General features: G+C 44.0%; 1 protein-coding gene across 3 annotated transcripts in view; it reads left to right on the plus strand.

Moving 5' to 3' along the window:
- The window catches only part of LOC138249726 (folate receptor gamma-like), a 58,590-nt gene that overhangs the window by 14,824 nt on the left and 24,868 nt on the right, over positions 1 to 18,898 (plus strand). For all 3 annotated transcript variants that reach the window (XM_069203760.1, XM_069203759.1, XM_069203761.1), the window contains exons 2-3: positions 13,382 to 13,517; positions 18,369 to 18,557. In XM_069203760.1, coding sequence (XP_069059861.1) covers positions 13,389 to 13,517; positions 18,369 to 18,557 — 318 coding nt within the window. In that variant the 5' untranslated portion in view covers positions 13,382 to 13,388. The remainder of the gene's footprint in view (positions 1 to 13,381; positions 13,518 to 18,368; positions 18,558 to 18,898) is intronic.

Genomic DNA, 18,898 nt, shown 5'->3' on the forward strand with positions numbered 1-18,898 from the left:
CATTCCCAAAAACTTCCTCACCTCCCTCCTTGTCTTGGGTGGACTCATTTGAAGTACACTTGTAATTCTTTCTTTCATTATTCTCCGTGACCCTTTCTCTATTTGGTGACCCAAGTATTTCACTTTCTTCTGACAGAACTGCAATTTGGAAGGAGACACCTTGTGTCCATTCCTTCCCAAATGGTTCAACAGAGCAATGGTATCGGCGGTGCAGCCACTTTCTGTCTTTGATGCGATCAGTAAGTCATCAATGTACTGTACCAGGGTCGACTCGAATGGCAATTCCAATGCTTCCAAATCTTTCTTTAAAATCTGATTGAAGATTGACGGTGACTCAGAAAACCCTTGAGGAATTCGACACCAACTGTACACTCTGTCTAAGAATTTGAAACAAAAGAGAAATTGGCTGTCCTCATGAAGAGGCACCGAAAAGAATGCTTGGGACAGGTCGATGACTGAGAACCACTCAGCATCGCAAGGGACTTGAAACATTATCACAGCTGGATTTGGTACGACAGGGCAACACTTGACTATGATGTCATTTATTTTCCTCAAGTCCTGCACTAGTCGGACCTTTCCACTTGGCTTTATTAGTCCCATGATTGGTGAATTACATGGACTGCTTAACACTTCTTTCAGTACTCCCTGCTTTACAAATTCGTCAATGAGTTGGGCAACTTTCATGAGGGTGTCTTGTGCCATGTGGTATTGTGGGGTCTGGGGAAAGATTGCATTGGGTTTTACAGTCACTTTCACTGGTTCCACTCCTTTCATCAATCCCACCTCTTTCCCTGTCATATCCCACACTTCCTTTCCAACTGTTTCCCGTAATTCAGCTGGAATATCTTCTTCAGTTATCATCGGGAAGAGACCAATCAGAGGATATTCTTCATCAACAGTTTCCATCTCGTCCCCTTCTACACTGTCCTCTTCTTCCCCATCACTGCTCGTCTGAATTTTAATTCCCTCGTTCGAACACATAATCGAACAACCCAATTTGCACAACAAGTCTCTCCCTAACAGTGCTATCGGGCTTGAGTCACACACTACAAACTGATGTACCCCTTGATAGTTACCGATGCTGACTGGTACCGGATCTGTTATTGGGTTCGTCAGGTGCCTGTTTGCTACTCCTACCACTTGAACTGTCCTTCCTGAGAGTGGCAAATTTGGTACTTCACTGCTCTTAACGGTTGAACGTGTGGCTCCAGTGTCAACCAAGAATGAGACACGATGACCCATTACTCTTCCCTCTACGTACGGACCCTTTTGATCAACTTCCAAGGATGCTGCAAGCACACAATCTCCTTCTTCTTCTGAACTTTCACTCTCCCATACATTGTTTATTCCACTCTCACTGTGTAGGGGGAACTGTTGTACGGTGCCATTTGTACTCATTACCTGACCCGAGACCTGTGGAGGAACCATCACTTGCTGCTGACTCATTGGTGCCAAAGGGATTTGCATTTGCTGATTAGGTACCATGGGTAACTGCTGTTGCATTGGCTGCATTTGCGTCACCTGCATACGAGGCATCTGCATCTGCTGCGGCTGCATAGGTTGTAATCCCTGCAACTGATTTACGGTCTGAAAATTTGGGTTTGGACCTCTCATTTTCGGTCCCCTCATTGTCTGAAATGCATTGACATCATTGTTTTGCTGACCAACACCTGTACCTGCACCTTCCTGCACCACCATCGGGCACTCGCGTTTCCAATGTCCGACAATTCCGCACACGTGACACGGCATCACCTTCTTCATTGCCTGCACACCATTCACAACAGTGTTCAAATCTGGACCATTATTCACAAAGCCTCCTCTGCCTCTGCCTCTCGCCTGTGGCTGAAACATCATATTTCCCTGCAACTGCGGCTGCGGTACCTGCTGTTGGAACCCTTGCAAACCTTGCAAACCTTGCAGACCTGTCTGAGCTGCTTTACGTTGCATCATCATCACCTTCTCTTTCAACCTTTTCTGTTTCACTTCAATTTCGTCGCTACAGTATTTCGCATAATTCAACACCTCATCAATCGGTTTTGACTGCCAACAAATCAAATGCGACTTTATCATCTGACTTATCTCTGGTCTCAGCCCTTCCACAAATCTGAACACAAAATGAAGCATGTCCTTCGCCTCTATAGTTTCCGTGCCACTGTAGTTCTTGAATGCCTTCAACAACCTCTCATAGTAACTATGAATCGATTCTTTAGCCTCTTGGGCAGTTCGATCGATCTTCTGCCAATCCACATTTTTCGCGGCAACCTTCGTCTTCAAATGCTCAATTACCTTATAGTATAAGCTCATCACCATAGGTGATGGTGCACCCGTATCCCTGTCTCTCTCTGGTTCACTTGTCGGCCAACCTACAGCTCTTTTGCAATCCTCCCACAAATCTGCCGGAACCACAATCTCAAAGAGAGTGTTCAGGTCTTCCCAAAGACATTTTGCAAGCTTCACAAACCTAGCAGTCTGTTGGTACCATTCAATCGGTTTCTCTCTCAGTTTGGGAAAATCATCCGTAAAAGACTGAATGTCGCTTCTGTGCCATGGTACATGTATTAATTTTCCCCCTGCAGTCTCCCTCATTGGTAACATAGTTACTGCCTCGCTACTCTGTGGTCTTTTCTCATTTTGCTCTGTAGCACTGTCCCTCCTCTTTTCCTTTCTCTTTACCCACCTGCTTTCCCATTTGTCTAAGCATCTCCACACTTGTGCACTCTGCAGCAGTTCTCTAAGGTGTGCCTTCATGCCTGCTGACCTCATATGTTCAAAGTCTGTGGTCCCAAAATCCAATTTGTAGCTCCTGCTCAAGTGTTTCATCTTGTCTATCTCCACCCCGTTCTTGTCTGCTATTTCTTGCAACCTTCTATGTACCTTGTCTACTTCCCTCGTAATCCTGGGACATAGATACCTCAGCTCTTCTTCCGAATAGGACTCTAACCTATTCACACCCATAGTTCCTTCCACCAATTCTTGTGCTTCCATGCTTAACCTGACCCTATTCAGATAATCTTCTCCCTTCCCACTGTCTGAGCTTTGTGTGGAATTCAGACTGTTAAACCACTGTGTCAGCTGTTGTGCATTCAACCCCATCAGTGTAGCATTCACATCGACTGCCATTGATGGGTGCGGCAACTTTTCAGTGTTCGATGACAGCGGTATCACCAGTGGGGGACTCGACCTCACCAGGGTTGACTGAGCACATATGGGACTAAACTCCATCAAGGACCCAGATCCAGTTGGCTGAGCCGCTATCAGAGTTATCCCTGGAGTGTTTTCTATGCACCTCCTTTCTGTTCCACTCTGCAGCATTGATCCTTGATTGCTCATACCCAAGTTAGGCTGACTGTACAAAGGTACCGGTGGACCTACAGTAATGGGTAGTGATATCGCGTCTGGGTTCTGTCCATTTCCCATGTTCTGAGACATGTTCATTCCCACACTATGGTTTATCATTGCCGGCATGCCCATCTGACTCCCCGTCATCTGAGCATGTGCGTTTCCCCCTTGCACCTGCTTTTGAGGCATCAAAAACTGAGTTGATTCAGCTTGTGCCAATGTTGGGTTGTGACCATTCTGTCCTCCCATTACAGTCGGATCTAGAATCATTCCTGTACTGTTGTCGCTGCTGTAGTACCTTGGGACCTGCGGCTGATAATTTTCTGCTGGTTTCAACATGGGCACATCTGGATATATTCTCCTAACCTGCGGGGTGAACAGTAAACTCGGGTCCTTAGATCCCGATGATGCTCCTGAACTCTGAGTTTCACCATTCTGTACCGATGCCGGAGGGGCAGAACTGGTACTTGGACCTTGTCCACTCTCTGCATAAGGTGGTGGACGGTCATTCAGCAATTGCATTATTAACTCCTCATCCTCTAACTCCTCTTCTCTTCTCAACTTTTCCTCGTCCTCTCTATCCTTGGAACACCTTCTGTTTGTCTTACAGGTAGCTTTCTTACCTGTTTCCTCTTCTTCCTTAGTAATTGCGGGAAACAATTTTATCCCCTGCAATACATCTGACCTCCACACCTTCTGTGCATTATCCCACCTAGCGTCCGCTAGTGTCTTTTCTACCTTCCTTATCCTTGTCTCGAACTTATTTTGCTGTTGCTGTCTAGCCATCAGTTCCCAAATTGCTAGAGCCTCAAACTGTGCTGGCCTTGGAGGTACCTTCATGTCGTACATCGCGAATCTCAAATTCTCTAGAACCCTTATATTGAATGTCCCATGGATCGGGAACGCTACGCTCCCATGTTTCTCTGTCAGCTTGTGCCATTGTTTTAGCCAAAGACACGGAGCTACCCCTTTTTCCTCCATTACAATGTAAGCTGGTGTGCCTTCGGGTGGAGTTTCCTCTCCTACGCTCGCTTTAATGTAAGATTCCCCCTTCATCGCACTCCTTAATGCTTTAAAAAATTTCATTTTCTCGTCTTTTATTTCACAAAGTTTGTAATCAATAGGTGACTTTAATTCCCGGAATACTCTTCGCTTGCCTTTCCCCTTCCAATCGAGCCCCACGGACTGCGTCCAATCCGTGCGCGACCCTTCTCTCCAACCAACCTATCCCAGCGCGGCTCCTAGTGACGTCACACTCACACACACTGCGGCTGACAAAGCCTTGCGGCTAATCCTCCTTCACTTAGCTCCTCTCGTAACAACTTCTTGCATGTATCGCGAGCTACCAAAAATATAAAACAGATCTGTCGGTTTACTACAGGAAGGGTAACACAATCGCTTCAGGACCTTAGGGATTTTTCACTAGCCTCGGCAGTTATTCCATCTTTCTCGGTCCCCACGTTCGCAAGCTAATCTGACCCGCAGACTGCTCTCAACTTGACAATGATCTATTCCAGTGCACTTAGAATTTTGTCAAAGCCCGAAGTCGAAGTTCCTTTCATTCCCTTAACACACGTACCGACTCGTTGACCACGCCCGATCAACCTACTAAACCGCCCAGACCACAACATAAAACAACATACTCCGGAGTCTCTTGACCTCGCAGGGCCCGTCTCAACAACAACAACCACGTGGACCTTTTTATGCACAAAGCGCCACACGCACATGAAGTTCGACGACTTCCCTACTCTCACACTCGGAGTCGCACCTCCGCTATTTCTATGAAGTTCGACGACTTCCCTACTTCTACACTCGGAGTCGCACCTCCGCTATCCTCTAAAAAAAGAAAATTCCTCGCAACCTTTTCACACAATCTGCGGCAATAAGCTATGCAAGCGCAAACCCTAACTTCACTCATACCATCACTAGTACCGCCAACGCTGATCTCACACCTCCGTTCTCTCCATTCGCAAGCTCCGAGATCCCGGGAAAGTCGCGGTGGACCTAGCCCATCATCATTTTCTCAATCAGTTTTATCCAAGAAAAATCTAATTCAACTTTTCGAGTGGGGTCTCAAAAGGCGTAACTGTTAATTCAACACCATGTACTTTAAGAGTACAGGGTCCCAAAAGACGAAACCGTCCTCTGCTACCATCTACCGATAGAGCGTTCCGTACTAATAATTTACCTGTATTTGGACGCTCTTTAGGCTGATGAATCTTTTGGCTAAGTGGGACCCTCCGCACTCTTAATCAGTCAATTTAATCAAATCAATAACGAACATATGCAATGCCCTGATCAACATAACACTTAACAATTAATCCAGAATACATTTCAGCAAACCCTGACCTTTCAGTCAGGAATAACCACACCAGTTTATTCAAAGTTAGTGAATTTATTTCCCTATATTAGCAAAGCTAGCACAATGTAGATATGTCTCAACACCAAATGATAAACATAAATGAACATTAATAATTGTCCATAACGGCGGAACAAGTGCAATCTATGCAGCATTTGAATAACAAGGCATTCGATAATAGCAATGCAAATCACTAATAGTATAATCTGTAATGAACTAATTGCATACATTTAGTCAGCATAACAAGGTCTCAAATTGCATCGTGCAACAAAAGAATCCTCATCTAACCTCAAATTAGCATCAGCATGTGGGACTTCATGCAAAAACAATTTAGCAACATTAATTTGGAAAACTCCTAACTAGGGCCCTTATCAAAATCAGCAGTTGGTTACCTAAACGAAACACAATGCAATTGTACAATTTCCTTTCATATTTACCAATTACGATCAGCATCCAAGGAAGTCTTCGTCTCACAGGTACCGTTTCTCGATCAGCATGGAACGGGGCAAAGGGGCAGGGGTGGACGGGGCAATTGCCTCACGGCGGCAAAATAAAACTACTACTTCATGCAAAGGGATCAAAGTTAAAGTCTCTAGGGTAAGAATCATTTAAGTCTCTTTCTCTCGATTAGAGAAAGCATCAAAGTCTCTTTCAAAATGGCGTCGCAGCAAGATGGGCCATAATAGCTGCAAAATGGCGCAATGGGTGTAATGTCCGGGTAATGGCTACTTTCTCCTCGTGCACCTGGTTTAAATAGACAACAGTTCAAATCCAGTAGGGTCTTCCATTGGAGGGTTCATAGGTTAGCTTCAAATTGTCCAATCAAAAACAACAGTTCTCAAGCTTTTACTTAAGCATACATTATCCTTGGAGACGGGTACGCAAGTTGCAACATTTTATACCAATTAACTCACTTTCAGAGCTTCCATTGTCCGCACCTGCAGATCGACCTTGGAGCAAAGAGAAAAATGCCAAGCTGGCACGAAACTTTAAGATAAGCATGTGAACGATCTCAGTGGAAAAGTACAGCTTCAAGCAAAAATACACGTTTATTAGCACACTGGAAAAATACGAACATCTAAATCGTGAGACCAGGCGACTAGGCCAAAGCCTGCACTAAAGTTATGCTAAGCTAAAGTATTTCAAACAAGCAAATCATAGCACACGTTTACGATTATGTCGGATTAGTGCAATTCTAATACATCACGTTATATAAAGCACGCTTATAAATGTTGGCAAACTACTCTGAGGGCACATTTTGTCCCCGTACAATCTTTATTAGTTCGGTTAAAGTCACACATGATTATTGCTACACTACGTTTAAGCGCAAATAAATGTAAAACCTTCATCTCAGCTTCATCAGGGGTATCGGGGTAGTTTTTAGGGGCGGGTGGGGGGGTCGGGGTAATTTTATTTTCAGGGTGGGTGGATGGTCGGGTTATTTGAATTTTTAGGGCAGGTGGGGGGAAAGCATGCGAAAACTACACATGCCTTTACAACCCAAAATTGTTGTAAAGGCATTCGTGAAAAGAACACGGTCGGAACAATAACCGCATTGTATCCACGAATGTCTTTACCACGCATGCCTTTACAACGATTTTTCTTCCATCATACATTCAGTGAAAACACTACAAAATGGATACCACACCAGGTTAGAAAAATAGGTAATATTTATCTAAATCAAACAAGAAAAAAATGACAAAACCCAACATACACAAGTCAAGACATGAATTTTCAAAAGAATGAGTCTTACTCCATAGAAAACAATTGAAATGTTGATTTTACACAAAGTACCTGGTTTGCATCAAAAATAAAGTCTCACGGGCAAGCAAGCATCAGAAAAGTCAGTGATGTGTCTATTACTTACTCACAAGTGAGGCAGTGTGTCGTTTCTTCTCTGGTCGGCGATGCTTCGTTTTTGTCTCCCGCAAGAGAGTGATGCATCAATTTCCAGATGGGCACCTTGGATCCACGCAGGCTTGCGTTGATTTTTGACACCCTGCGATGATGCGTGAGAGATCCGGCCGCACAGTGTTGGAAGACTGCGCTGTGTGGGGTTTGTGTCGTTATCAGCAGCTGCAAACGGGTGTTGCATCGTTTCTCCAGCCGTGATGCGTTGATTTTAGCTACGAAGTGGGTGGCGCTTTGTTTTTGGGCCGCGTTGCAGGTGGTGTGTCGAAATGTTCCCTGTACGGCGTTCTGTTCATGGATTTCAGTTCTTGTTCTGCCAACCTCACCTCTCAAGGTCCCAGGGACTTGATGGGACACCACTTGCCAGGGCAGGAGTCTCAGCAAAGATTCCAGGTGCTGGCACAGGAAGTCTTTGATGGCCCTGAGACTTTAAAACAGGAGACAAGCACAATCCAAGCCCTTGGAGATTCTTCACAAGGAGGGGTATACCACAAAATCCAGTCTTTCGCCTCTTTCAGGCAGGTGCAGCAACTGCAGGTCAACCCAGCAAAGAACAGGCAAAGGGGCAGTACTCCTCCTCAAACTCTTCAGCTCTTTTCCTTGGCAGAGGTTCCTCTTGATCCCACAAGTAATCTAAAAATCTGGGGTTTTGGGTCCACTACTTATACCCCTTTCTGCCTTTGAAGTAGGCAAACTTCAAAGGAAAGTCTCTGTTGTTCACAAGATGCTGCCTCGTCCAGGCCTGGCCCGAGACACACAATAGGGGGTTGGAGGCTGCATTGTGTGAAGACAGGCACAGCCCATTCAGCTGTAAGTGACCACTCCTCCCTCCACTCTAGCTCAGATGGCTCATCAGGATATGCAGGCTACACCCCCAGCTCCCTTTGTGTCATTGTCTAGAGGGGATTCACAAACAGCCCAACTGTCAGTCTGACCCGGATAGGGAACACACAAGCAGGCAGAGTCACAGAATGGCTTAAGCAAGAAAATGTCCACTTTCTAAAAGTGGCATTTTCAAACTAACAATATAAAAACCACCTTCACTAAAAGATGTATTTTTAAATTGTGAGTTCAGAGACCCCAAACTCCAAATCTCTATCTCCTCCCAATGGGAAACCTCACTTAAAAGATATTTAAGGACAGTCCCTTAGTTAAACTATGAGAGAGATAGGCGTAAATAGACGTAATATTGGCACTTGCTATTGTGGTGTCTCCAGCGGACCCCCGAAATGATGACGACACAAGTGGTGAGTGTCTACTTTCCTTTATTCTCCTTCAGCCCTCATCCATTCTTGCATCCCAAACATCTCTTGCCATTCAAGCATCACCGCCCTCGTTTTCCTTCCAGAGCTCACTTCCACTTCCAACCTCTCCTGCCTAGGGTCCTACTGTCCGACTCTGCACCTTCCCATGTGTTAAAATGTAACCTGGGCTTCCTTCCTTCTACGGTTCCTCGTTCAGTCAAAAGGGTCTGGTTACTTGGTGCTCTGAGCATGTGGTCACCCCAGGTAGGGTTGTGAGTGGCTGGTCTACTCTGCCCACACTGGTGGGGGTTTCTTGCTCCTCTGGTGGGGCTTTCTAGCTCCACTGGTCTTCTCTCTCCAGGGGTGGGCTTCCACTGGTGGTTAGGTGCTGGCTTAAAGTGCAACATGTTTCTAGTGATGAACTTCCTCGGTCAAGTTACAGTGACCATGCTTACGTTCATGTCCGTCACCTACAGCAGTTCTTTGTCATAGGGGTTTCAGTCTTCCTTTTATTGTTTACTGACCACTACCCAGTCCCCATCAGCAAGGGTTGTCTCTTCTGTCTGCCGCCTAGTGTACTCGTAGCGCTCTGATCATTCCTTCTTCTCGTGGTCCATGGCTGTGAGCTTGGTGACGCCCATGTTGCTCTCTATTGTGGGAGTTAGGTTTGAATAGAATGGCCAAACATGAGAGTAGCTGGGATCTCCCCTGTTGTCAAGTGCAACATAGTCCAATACCTGCAAAGGACCTGGCATGGTTCCTTCATAATTGGTATGCCTTATCTAGAGGCACGCTATACAGCTCTCTTCAGCATACCCACAAACCGCTCTCCTATTCCATTGACCTGTGGCCATAGCAGTGTTATCCTGCGGTGTTCAATGGCCAGCTGTGCAAAGAAGTATTGCAATTCTCCGCTGGTGAACAGGGCCATTGATTTGGTTTAGGGTCAGCAGGAGTTCCCATGTTGCAAAGATGTCTTCCAGTGTCCAAATCGCCTTCGCTGCTGCAATTAATGAGATTATATGGACTAGAGAGAAACAGGAGTATTCATCCACTAGCACCAGACATTTGCCTGAGCGGCGTGGAGATGAAGAAGTTAATTGTGACTAGGTCACATACGCCTTTAGGTAGTTCCGACATTGCCAGTGGAGGTTGCTTTGTTGCCTGGAGAGACAGCTACTTGCATGGCATGGACGCAGCTGGGTCTTCTCTGTCGTCCAGATTTGGGACTAATAGATGCTCTCGTAGCGTTACTTGTGGCAACTATTCCTCTGTGGCCCTTGTGTGCCAATTCAATGCTTACTTTTGTAAACTCTTGGTGATGACGATGCGAGCTTCCCTCAGGATAAGTCCTTCTTTGATCACGGCTTGTTTCTCCTGGACCTTCTGGAAGGCTTTAATCTCCCCAAGGTCACCTTCCCTGTTTTTGGCATGTCCCCACCTTTGTGCCTTAAGTGCTTGACAATGGTGAGGCACCCGTCAGTGTCTGAGAGACTTCTGCAGGAGTATGCAACTGCCTTGTATTGGGTTTCTGCTCCTTCTGTGGGTTGTGCTAGTATGGCTCTCAGCCTGCCTGGCTTCTACCATCACCTCCGTGTTCAGCTTTGGGTGAAAGTACGCCATCTCTGTTGGCTCTTTGGTTGACCTTCCATGGTTGGAAAGCTTTGCTTGCACTCAGGTAATTGATGACTCCCAGGACTTCTGCTTCATGGCTTCCCATTTTCTGGTTGACATTGGCCTGCTGGCTCTCTGGACTCTTCTCAGACATAGTCAGGAGGTGACCTTCTTCATTACTGTCACAGAACTCTGGTTTGGACGACTGGCGGGATGGCGACATGAAAGGTCATCATCTGGACTTGGTTTCAGTGGTTTGCACATGGTGCCTCCCCTTGTTCTTCGATCTGTGATGGTGCTTTCATGCATCATTCGGCTTCCCTTTTGTTGCATAGCGATCTATGGGCCAGATGTATGAAAAAAATTTGCACTCGCAAACGGTGCGAATCGGAAAATTCGTCCGTTTGCAAGTGCAAAAAAGTGGTCTGCGATGCATGAAAGGCATTCGCAGACCACAAATAAGAAGTCGCAAAAAAATAGATTTCTTGCGTTGCGACCTGGTTTTGTGAGATTTTTCGCAGAATGGCATTTTGCACATGCAAAATACCATGAAAAGAAACCAGGTGGTAACCTGGTGCAAAATGTAATAATGCAATTTGAACATGTAAAGCACACATGCCCTTTTGGCATGTGTGCACTTTACAGGTCCCCCAAAACATTTTTGGGGTGCAGCAGAGGGGGCCTTAGGCCCCCAGCACCCTGGGCTTTTGCATTTCCAAAATTGCGATTTCTTGTTCAGAAATCACAATTTTGGAAATGCAAAAAATTTGCAGCTATGGGCCAAAAGGCCCATAGCTGCGAATGGGGCCGGTATCGCAATTTGCGATTCGGTAATAGCATTTGCGATTTTTAAGAAATCCCTATTACTGAATCGCAAATGTGATACATGGCACTTTGCGAGTCGGAAATAGCGATTTCTTAAAAATCGCTATTTCCGACTCGCAAAGGGCCGTGATGATACATCTGGCCCTATCTTTCCCCGAGTGCTCTGCATCGAGGGACCCACTTGAAGCAGTTTTCCTTTCTGCAGCTTTTGCAGATTAGGTCAACTGCTGGGCATTTTCCTTCATCCGGGTATGGCAATCCACATCAGTGGCATGCCTGTGCTGGCCCACTGAATGTGGGACTTTGCTAGTATTTGTCTGCGTGGCTCTAGCTCCTCAGGAGAGTATATTTTCTTTGGGGTTGGTTCCGGCTTCCTTGGCAGCACCTTCATCCTCAGGCCTTTCTTCTGCTCTTGCGGGTGATCAGCATCTTGTCCAGCATTTGTCTCTGAGAATACATCTGCAAAATGATTCAGACATTGATCCTTCGTCGCATGGTCTCTTCATCATTTAATTCATTGAAATCTGCAGTATTTAAGGGGTCCCGATAGTCGCTTTGTGAATTCATCCACAGTTTCGCCCGGCTTTCTGTTGTGCTCTGTTGCATTTGTACCTCCCACAGTCCACGTTAACTTTTGGGTCAAATTTCATGGTCCTCGGTGAGTTAGTCAAAGTTACTGAGGGTTTTATTGTCTGGACTGTCTGGCTCTTCTTCCAGGAGTTGCGTTCTCTGTTGTTCCTTTTCCTTTCCCTGAGTGGGGCTTCTCTGTGCCACTGTCAGTGAGTTGACCTCAAAGTCCGAGCTAGAATAATTGCCTTTCCACCTGAGATGAGGGACTTTGGTAGCTGTCTATGGAGCTTTGTCCAAAGTCTAAAATGGCTGCCTCCAGGGCTGGAAGATGGCTTTCAGTGCCTGCCATGTGTGGCCGCTGCCCAATCCAAGATGGCCACCCCTAGGAAAGGCAGTGTCTTTGTATGTGAGGAGTTATATTGTTTTCTTGCTTTCCAACGTACTGTCCATTTTCCTGTCTTTTTCCCTTTGTTTTTCCTTTGCTAGCTGCTGCCAGGCACTGCTGAAAGGCTGCTGGGCTTGATATCGTGTCACTGTTGTTGAGTGAGCTGGTTGCTGGGGAGTGTACTGGCTGCTAGGGTGCGGAAGCTAATTTTGAGCTACTTGTGTGGTAGCAATAGGTCAGAGTGGGTCGCAGACTCTGGAGAGTTTGCGTTTGTTGCCCGCCGCTCTGCCTTGAGTCAAAAATGCCTCTGTTGGCTGAAGTTTGATGTCTGGTCTAGTGTTCCATAGCCTTTATCACCGGATGTGGTGTCGCCATCGGGACCCTAAAGGATAACATTGACACAAGTGGTGAGTATCTAGATCTCCTTTATTCTCCATCTGCCTTCCTTCATTCTCACATCCCAAAAATCCCTTCTCCTTCATGCATCACTTCCCTCGTTTCCCTTCCCAAGGCCCTTTCCAGGTCCAACTACTCCCGTCTGTGGGGATAGTACTAGACTCCACACCTATGTAGTGGTAATTGATCCTGGTATGTTGGCTTTATTTCATACCTTCATATTATTTATGTTACTAGCCACTGCTTTCGAATTTATTTTATTGATTAATATATGCAATTGCATGCCTTTGGATCATAAATAAATCCACATGATTTACAGCTACCAGAAGTGTGTTGTATTTCCTGTTAGTAAGGACATGGAGTCTCTTAGTTAAACACCTTGAAGAGTGTGAAAGGTTTTCTGCTGGGAGCTGTGATCGAAGTACTGCACTAGTTTTAAGGCTGTATTTAGTGTTAGTCTGCTTTACGAAATGTGTATTATTTGAAGACCTACGTTGAGTGATCTTGGTTGTCTAGTGATGTATTGGCTGATTTGTATGATTTTATCTTGTTTATATATTTTTCTTTTTTTTTCTTGCTGTTGGGGTTATGGACTTCTTGGTGCAAAGTAAACATAACTTGAACTTCTGGGTGATACAGACAACTGTTTTGCAGTTGCCTGGGGCCTGTTCTAACAGCAAGCAATGCCCCCCCCTGTTATGGAACAGTTTTACTGATAGTTCTTCCTCTCATTTCCAGACCAGTCATGGGATGGATTTTGATCTGGCTTTTCGCTGCAAGTGTGGCCGGTGCCAAAGATGAAATGCTAAACATCTGCATGAATGGAAAGCACCAGAAAGTGTCGCCGGGAAAAGAGGGAGCAATGTACGGACAGGTAAGTGCACAAATCCCACTCCTGTCATCCAAGAGGTGCTGTAGTAGGCTCTTAAAGGCACTTCGGATATCTACAGGTGGGGAAATTTGGGTCAACTGTCCACCAAGCTCTAAAAGTAGCCAGAAGGACTGGTACATTTTCATAACCCAAAGTTGAGTTGCTCCTTCATAGAAATAAAGCTGCTGAAATGTTTTAGGTCACCATTGGAAGAACAACAAAGATTTGTGTGAAAGAATCCTTCGTAGCCCTCCTGGAAAGAGTTGGGCATGCTTAGTGTGCTGCCATTCTCAAAACAATATCTGGCTTTTGGGGGCTTCTCTTAGCTTTCCGTGCAGCCCTAATAGGAAGCCCAATCTACCTACCCCAAGTATTGTAGTGCCTTGTATGACAGAGTGCCCACGGGTAAAACTACTCCACAAAAAGCTCAAAATGCAACAAGAAGCTTAATGCATTTGGTTAAGTGTTCACCAGTCCATCACCTCCCATATGAGAAACCTCTGCTGTATACCTGTGCAAGCCAAGATTTTCTTCAGGATTCTGTGCCTCAATTACAGATGCCCAGACGTCTTTCTAGTCACATAGTTTCTGTACAATATCCAGTGCTAACAGACTTCCCGTCCACACAGTTCTGGCAAACTGGGAGCCTGCTGGTCCCCCCGAAGCAGATGTAAAAGCAGAGGAGACCGGTGGTTTTCTGCCATTGTTCCTGAACTCTGGAATAGTCTCCCCTTGTACACACACAACATCACAAAGTGCTTGGCCTTTAGAGGAAAATTGAAAAAAAGTACTTCTCAACTCAATATTACCCCTGGCAGGGATAAACTTTGATAGAAATTCAACTGAGGTAGCATACCCAATAAATGATTAATTTAGTAGCCTAATTATTCATCATAGAAGTATTAGATCAATGAACCCCGGACTACAGAGCCTGAAAATACCTGTCCTTAACATTAAGAGCTCAAATGTTGTCTTTCTACAAATAGATAATACACTTGTATGTTCTTTCATTGAAAAGGCATCCAGATTAAACTTGTTCTGACAACTGAACCTGTTTTTACTTTTTTTTTTTTAGCAAGAATGGCATTCATAGTGCTAAGAAACCAAAGCTTTCAATCCGCTTCTAGGGGGGAAATAATGTTGTCTAGGTTGGCCTCCCTTTCTTCTACTCCTCCTCATTTTGCTTTTTAACCCCCCCTTAACCTTCCCTCCTTGTTCCTCCACCTTTACTTCCACCACCTGATTTTCTTGGGGCACTAAAACTACCCCCTATCACCTCTTCCCTTCCTACCTGCTCTTTGGCCCCCACTCATGGGCAGTGTAGCTCTCCCCTCCTCCTGCCACCTGTTTATCTATTCTTTTGCTAACCCACCCACCTCATTTTCTCGAATTACCTGCCAGAACTTACTACTGTGAATTCTGGATTCAGCAGGCGCAATGAAGTTTTATGTACTTCTCTGCAACCATGGCCAACCATACATAATAGAAATATCTTGGTTATCAGTAGACCAGGTTAAAGGGGAGTGGTAGAAGAGAGAAAACTGAGACACAAGCTGTTTCCAGTCTGACCTGCCTCCCCACCAGGCACTGATGTCTCACTGCCGAGTGCTCCTGTCTACACTGAGGTGTAGTGGCAATCTAAGGAGAAGACTGATATCTCAAATATTTTATCCTCGTATAGAATAGTTTAACATTTGCTATAACAATGGAAGGCCTCCATAACATCTCTGTGCCTCAGACCCTCTGGTATATTGGTGGAGCTCTGACATTTTTAGAACTGAAAAATAAATCATATATAAATATAGATATTGCTTGAGTTGTGGCATAACATTACTTCCTTCTTCGATAAAGCAAATATTATCTTCCTTCTCTCTGATGTAAGCAAAGGTTGTTTCTCTAACTGCAATAAACAAACATTCATCAGGAGTATATAGTCCACACAGATACCAATGCATCGCTTCCCAAGCACATTCCTGTCCTTGAACACAGATGTCAGTCACTTCACTTACAGTTAGAGACAGAGTCATTATAACGCGGTCAGTACACAGGGATTCGCTTTACTTCACAGTTCTTTATGTCCTGTCCTTGAAGGTAAGATTTTAAGTTTAATGTTGAACATTCATGTATGTATTTGTATATATCAACATATAACATGATATCATTTAACTATATTGAATAATTTAACAGTTATAATGTGATTTATTTGTAATTAATCTAATTTTGAATGTAATCAAAACAGATAATAAACTATTATTATTAAACATATATGTGATTACTTTTAATTATATTTTATTTTACTTCATGTAATTTTAAACTACTGATCTATAACCTTGAGAAACTTCTACTATACCTATACACTAGCCATGGAGGCTGAAAGGCGGCGTGAGTTGTGAGGTGTTCTCGCGATTTGGGAATAAAGTATTAGTATTGAACTGGACAACCAGAGGGAGCACAAACCTCCTTTTGACATTCTGGGAGACCTATTAATGGCTTGCAGCTCCTCCTGGCAACGCGCTATATCCGCTGGGGGTCAGGAGGCTAACAAGAGCATAGATATATATTTAAAACAATAACATGTAATTTACCTATGAAGTAAAGACCTACATAGTAAGACTCAAAGCTTGCCTGTGTGTAATAACTACTGATATAACACTTGCAAAGTATTGATAACATAACTTGAATACAGTAGGTGCATTATGAAAAATATCATACAGTGTTTAAAGGTGATGACGATCCTTTTTGTTCAAGTGGTTTAATATCCAAATGTGTGACACAAGTATAGTTGGCATTCCTTTTAGATTATCTCGGAAAAAATACTTTTTAACAATGCAATTTCATTTTCAAAATACAATAAAACTCCTTGGAATACTTCTCTGTATTCATCTTCAATTTCAAACATGCTTAAAAAAATAATAATAATCTTTTCTGAAGTTTTTTAACAAGGTCTTGGGATAAAGTCTTGGGTGCAACAGTAAAGTATCTTGATTGCCTAGCAGGGACATTATGGGCGAGTGAACATTTCCACTCTACATCTTCAAAATGGCTGCCACCACTTCCAAAGATCATGAGAGTGCTGCAACTTTGTGGTAAATGTAGTTTCTTGAGTTAGCGTTTAGGCATTTGTGTGTAGTGCGTCTTTCAGAGATGCATTGCCTTTCACCGAGTTTCATGGATATTTTGAGTGCCGCACGAGCCTTTTCTTACCTGGAACAAGCATAGCATTTGTGAGTTTGGAGAATTTTACTTGCACGCCCGCTGAGCAGAGCAAGGTACATAGGCACCACAGATCATAATGTTACCTTGGCTTGTCTTCTTTCTTTCCTCTCTGGACTCCTGTGTCTTTTCCTTTCTGGATTGCAGTAACATAGAAGAAAGCCTACTGCAGCCCTTTTTCCCTTAAACCCCTTTTATGTTCTTGTTTTTAAATGTATTCTTCCACATGCACCCAACCCCCTTGTTGCACATGGCCTTGGGCATGGGTCTCTTGTATGGATGGGTGTATTTCTTTCTTTCTTTCTTTCTTTCTTTCTTTCTTTCTTTCTTTCTTTCTTTCTTTCTTTCTTTCGATCCATGGATCCATCACAGATTTATACTGGGTGTCACACTGAGCCCTGTGGTGGATCTGGGGTTTGACCCAAAAAAATAAAAACACAATTGGGCAATTTATTACCCACAACCCTCCATGTGTCCTATGGGACCAGGATATCTGTATCCTGACTCCTTTTGTGTTTCTTCCCTTTTTTTCCCCTCCCCTGGCCCAAATGAGAGAGAAAATGGTGATCACAACTTTCCTGTTAGGATGCGGCCATCCAATCGTAACCTTACTTTTCCCCTTGATCCATGGATCCCAGGTGAGTGGATCTGTGAAGGATCTTCGTCCCTAGATATCTATATTTCTTTTCCTTTTAGTAACTTCGAAACTACTGAAAAGGATTTACACCAAATTACATAAAGCACACTTTCTGGAACAAGATTTACCTTTCTGCCAAACTTGGTGTCATTCCGTCCAGCTGTTCAGGCTGTAGTTGGTCTAAAATCCCCACGGGAAATTGCAGATATATATATCTCCTGTGATTCCAACCCTCTCAGGTCAGGTATATTCCAGGAAAATCACTGAACCCTCATGGAAAAAGGTATTTTGTTGGTAAGACTATTCTTCATGATGGAATTTTCATTCTAAGGTATCTTCCCTTCATGTATCTTTGGGCAAAATTGTACTTAATATTCTTAATGTAAAGTCTGATTGTGGTCTAAAATTCTTTTATGCATCTCTATGTAGTAGACCAGTGGTATTTTACCCGGGGGTCCGTGATGCCTGTTCAGAGGTCCACGACTGTCAAGAAAATAAAATAATATTAGCAGATACATACATATGTAGCTGCAGCTTGATTTATGGGAGCAGAACAAGTACAGCAAAGAGAATCTAATATGGATGATTAGTGGCCTCGTGTAGTTCTGGTGTTCGCTGACGAACGAGCACTCGGAGCGAAAAAGACAGTGATATGTTACAGTTTAGAATATCGCTTCATCGATTAGAAATGAAACCAAGTTTGGAAAATCTAAAAGCTTCCCATTAAATTATTATTTTTCTATTTTTTGTGAATTAATTAAAATATTTGTTTATTTTGTTTGTTTGTGTACTTTTGTATGTATTTTTGTGCACTGGTTTGAGGTACAAATCATAGAAATTGCTTATGCCGTGGTCCCCGGCACCCATCAGTGAGTCATTGGGTTTTCCACAAAAGTCAAAACATTAAGAACCACTGTAGTAGACTGTTGACCTCATATTGTGCTTACCACTGACCTAGTAGGCAGCAATTCCCTTGACCTACTGTCTTTCGGTTGTATTTACAGTGCGCTCCTTGGAAGGACAATGCCTGTTGTACAGCAAACACCAGCGAGGAGGCCCACAACGACCAATCATATCTGTACAACTTCAACTGGAACCATTGCGGGGTCATGAGTGACAGCTGCAAGAAACATTTCATCCAGGATACCTGCTTCTACGAGTGCTCCCCAAACCTTGGGCCCTGGATCCAAGCAGTGAGTCCTTTCTGGCGACCGAGCACTTTCAGTGTTGGACACATTTTCTCACAGTTGTTTTTTCAAGAAATGTTTGTTTTGCCATTTAAAATTTGCAACATTTTCAACCTATAATACACAAATATATCAAGAAAGCAAGTTGGGTTTAATCTTTAAATTGATTTAACCTCAAAACTCGCTTTTTTGGTACATTTGCGAAACTCTGGTCAAACTAGCGCATTTCAATGCACTATTAACAGTCTTTTCAATCATTACTGGCAATGGAGGGGGGGTTGAGTTTCACCGATGCCTGAAAAGTTTCCTTTTCTAATAGTTACTGATGTGCTGTTCATTGAAGTACA

The sequence above is a fragment of the Pleurodeles waltl genome, chromosome 8 (assembly GCF_031143425.1).
Source record: "Pleurodeles waltl isolate 20211129_DDA chromosome 8, aPleWal1.hap1.20221129, whole genome shotgun sequence".
NCBI classification, from domain to species: Eukaryota; Metazoa; Chordata; class Amphibia; order Caudata; family Salamandridae; genus Pleurodeles; species Pleurodeles waltl.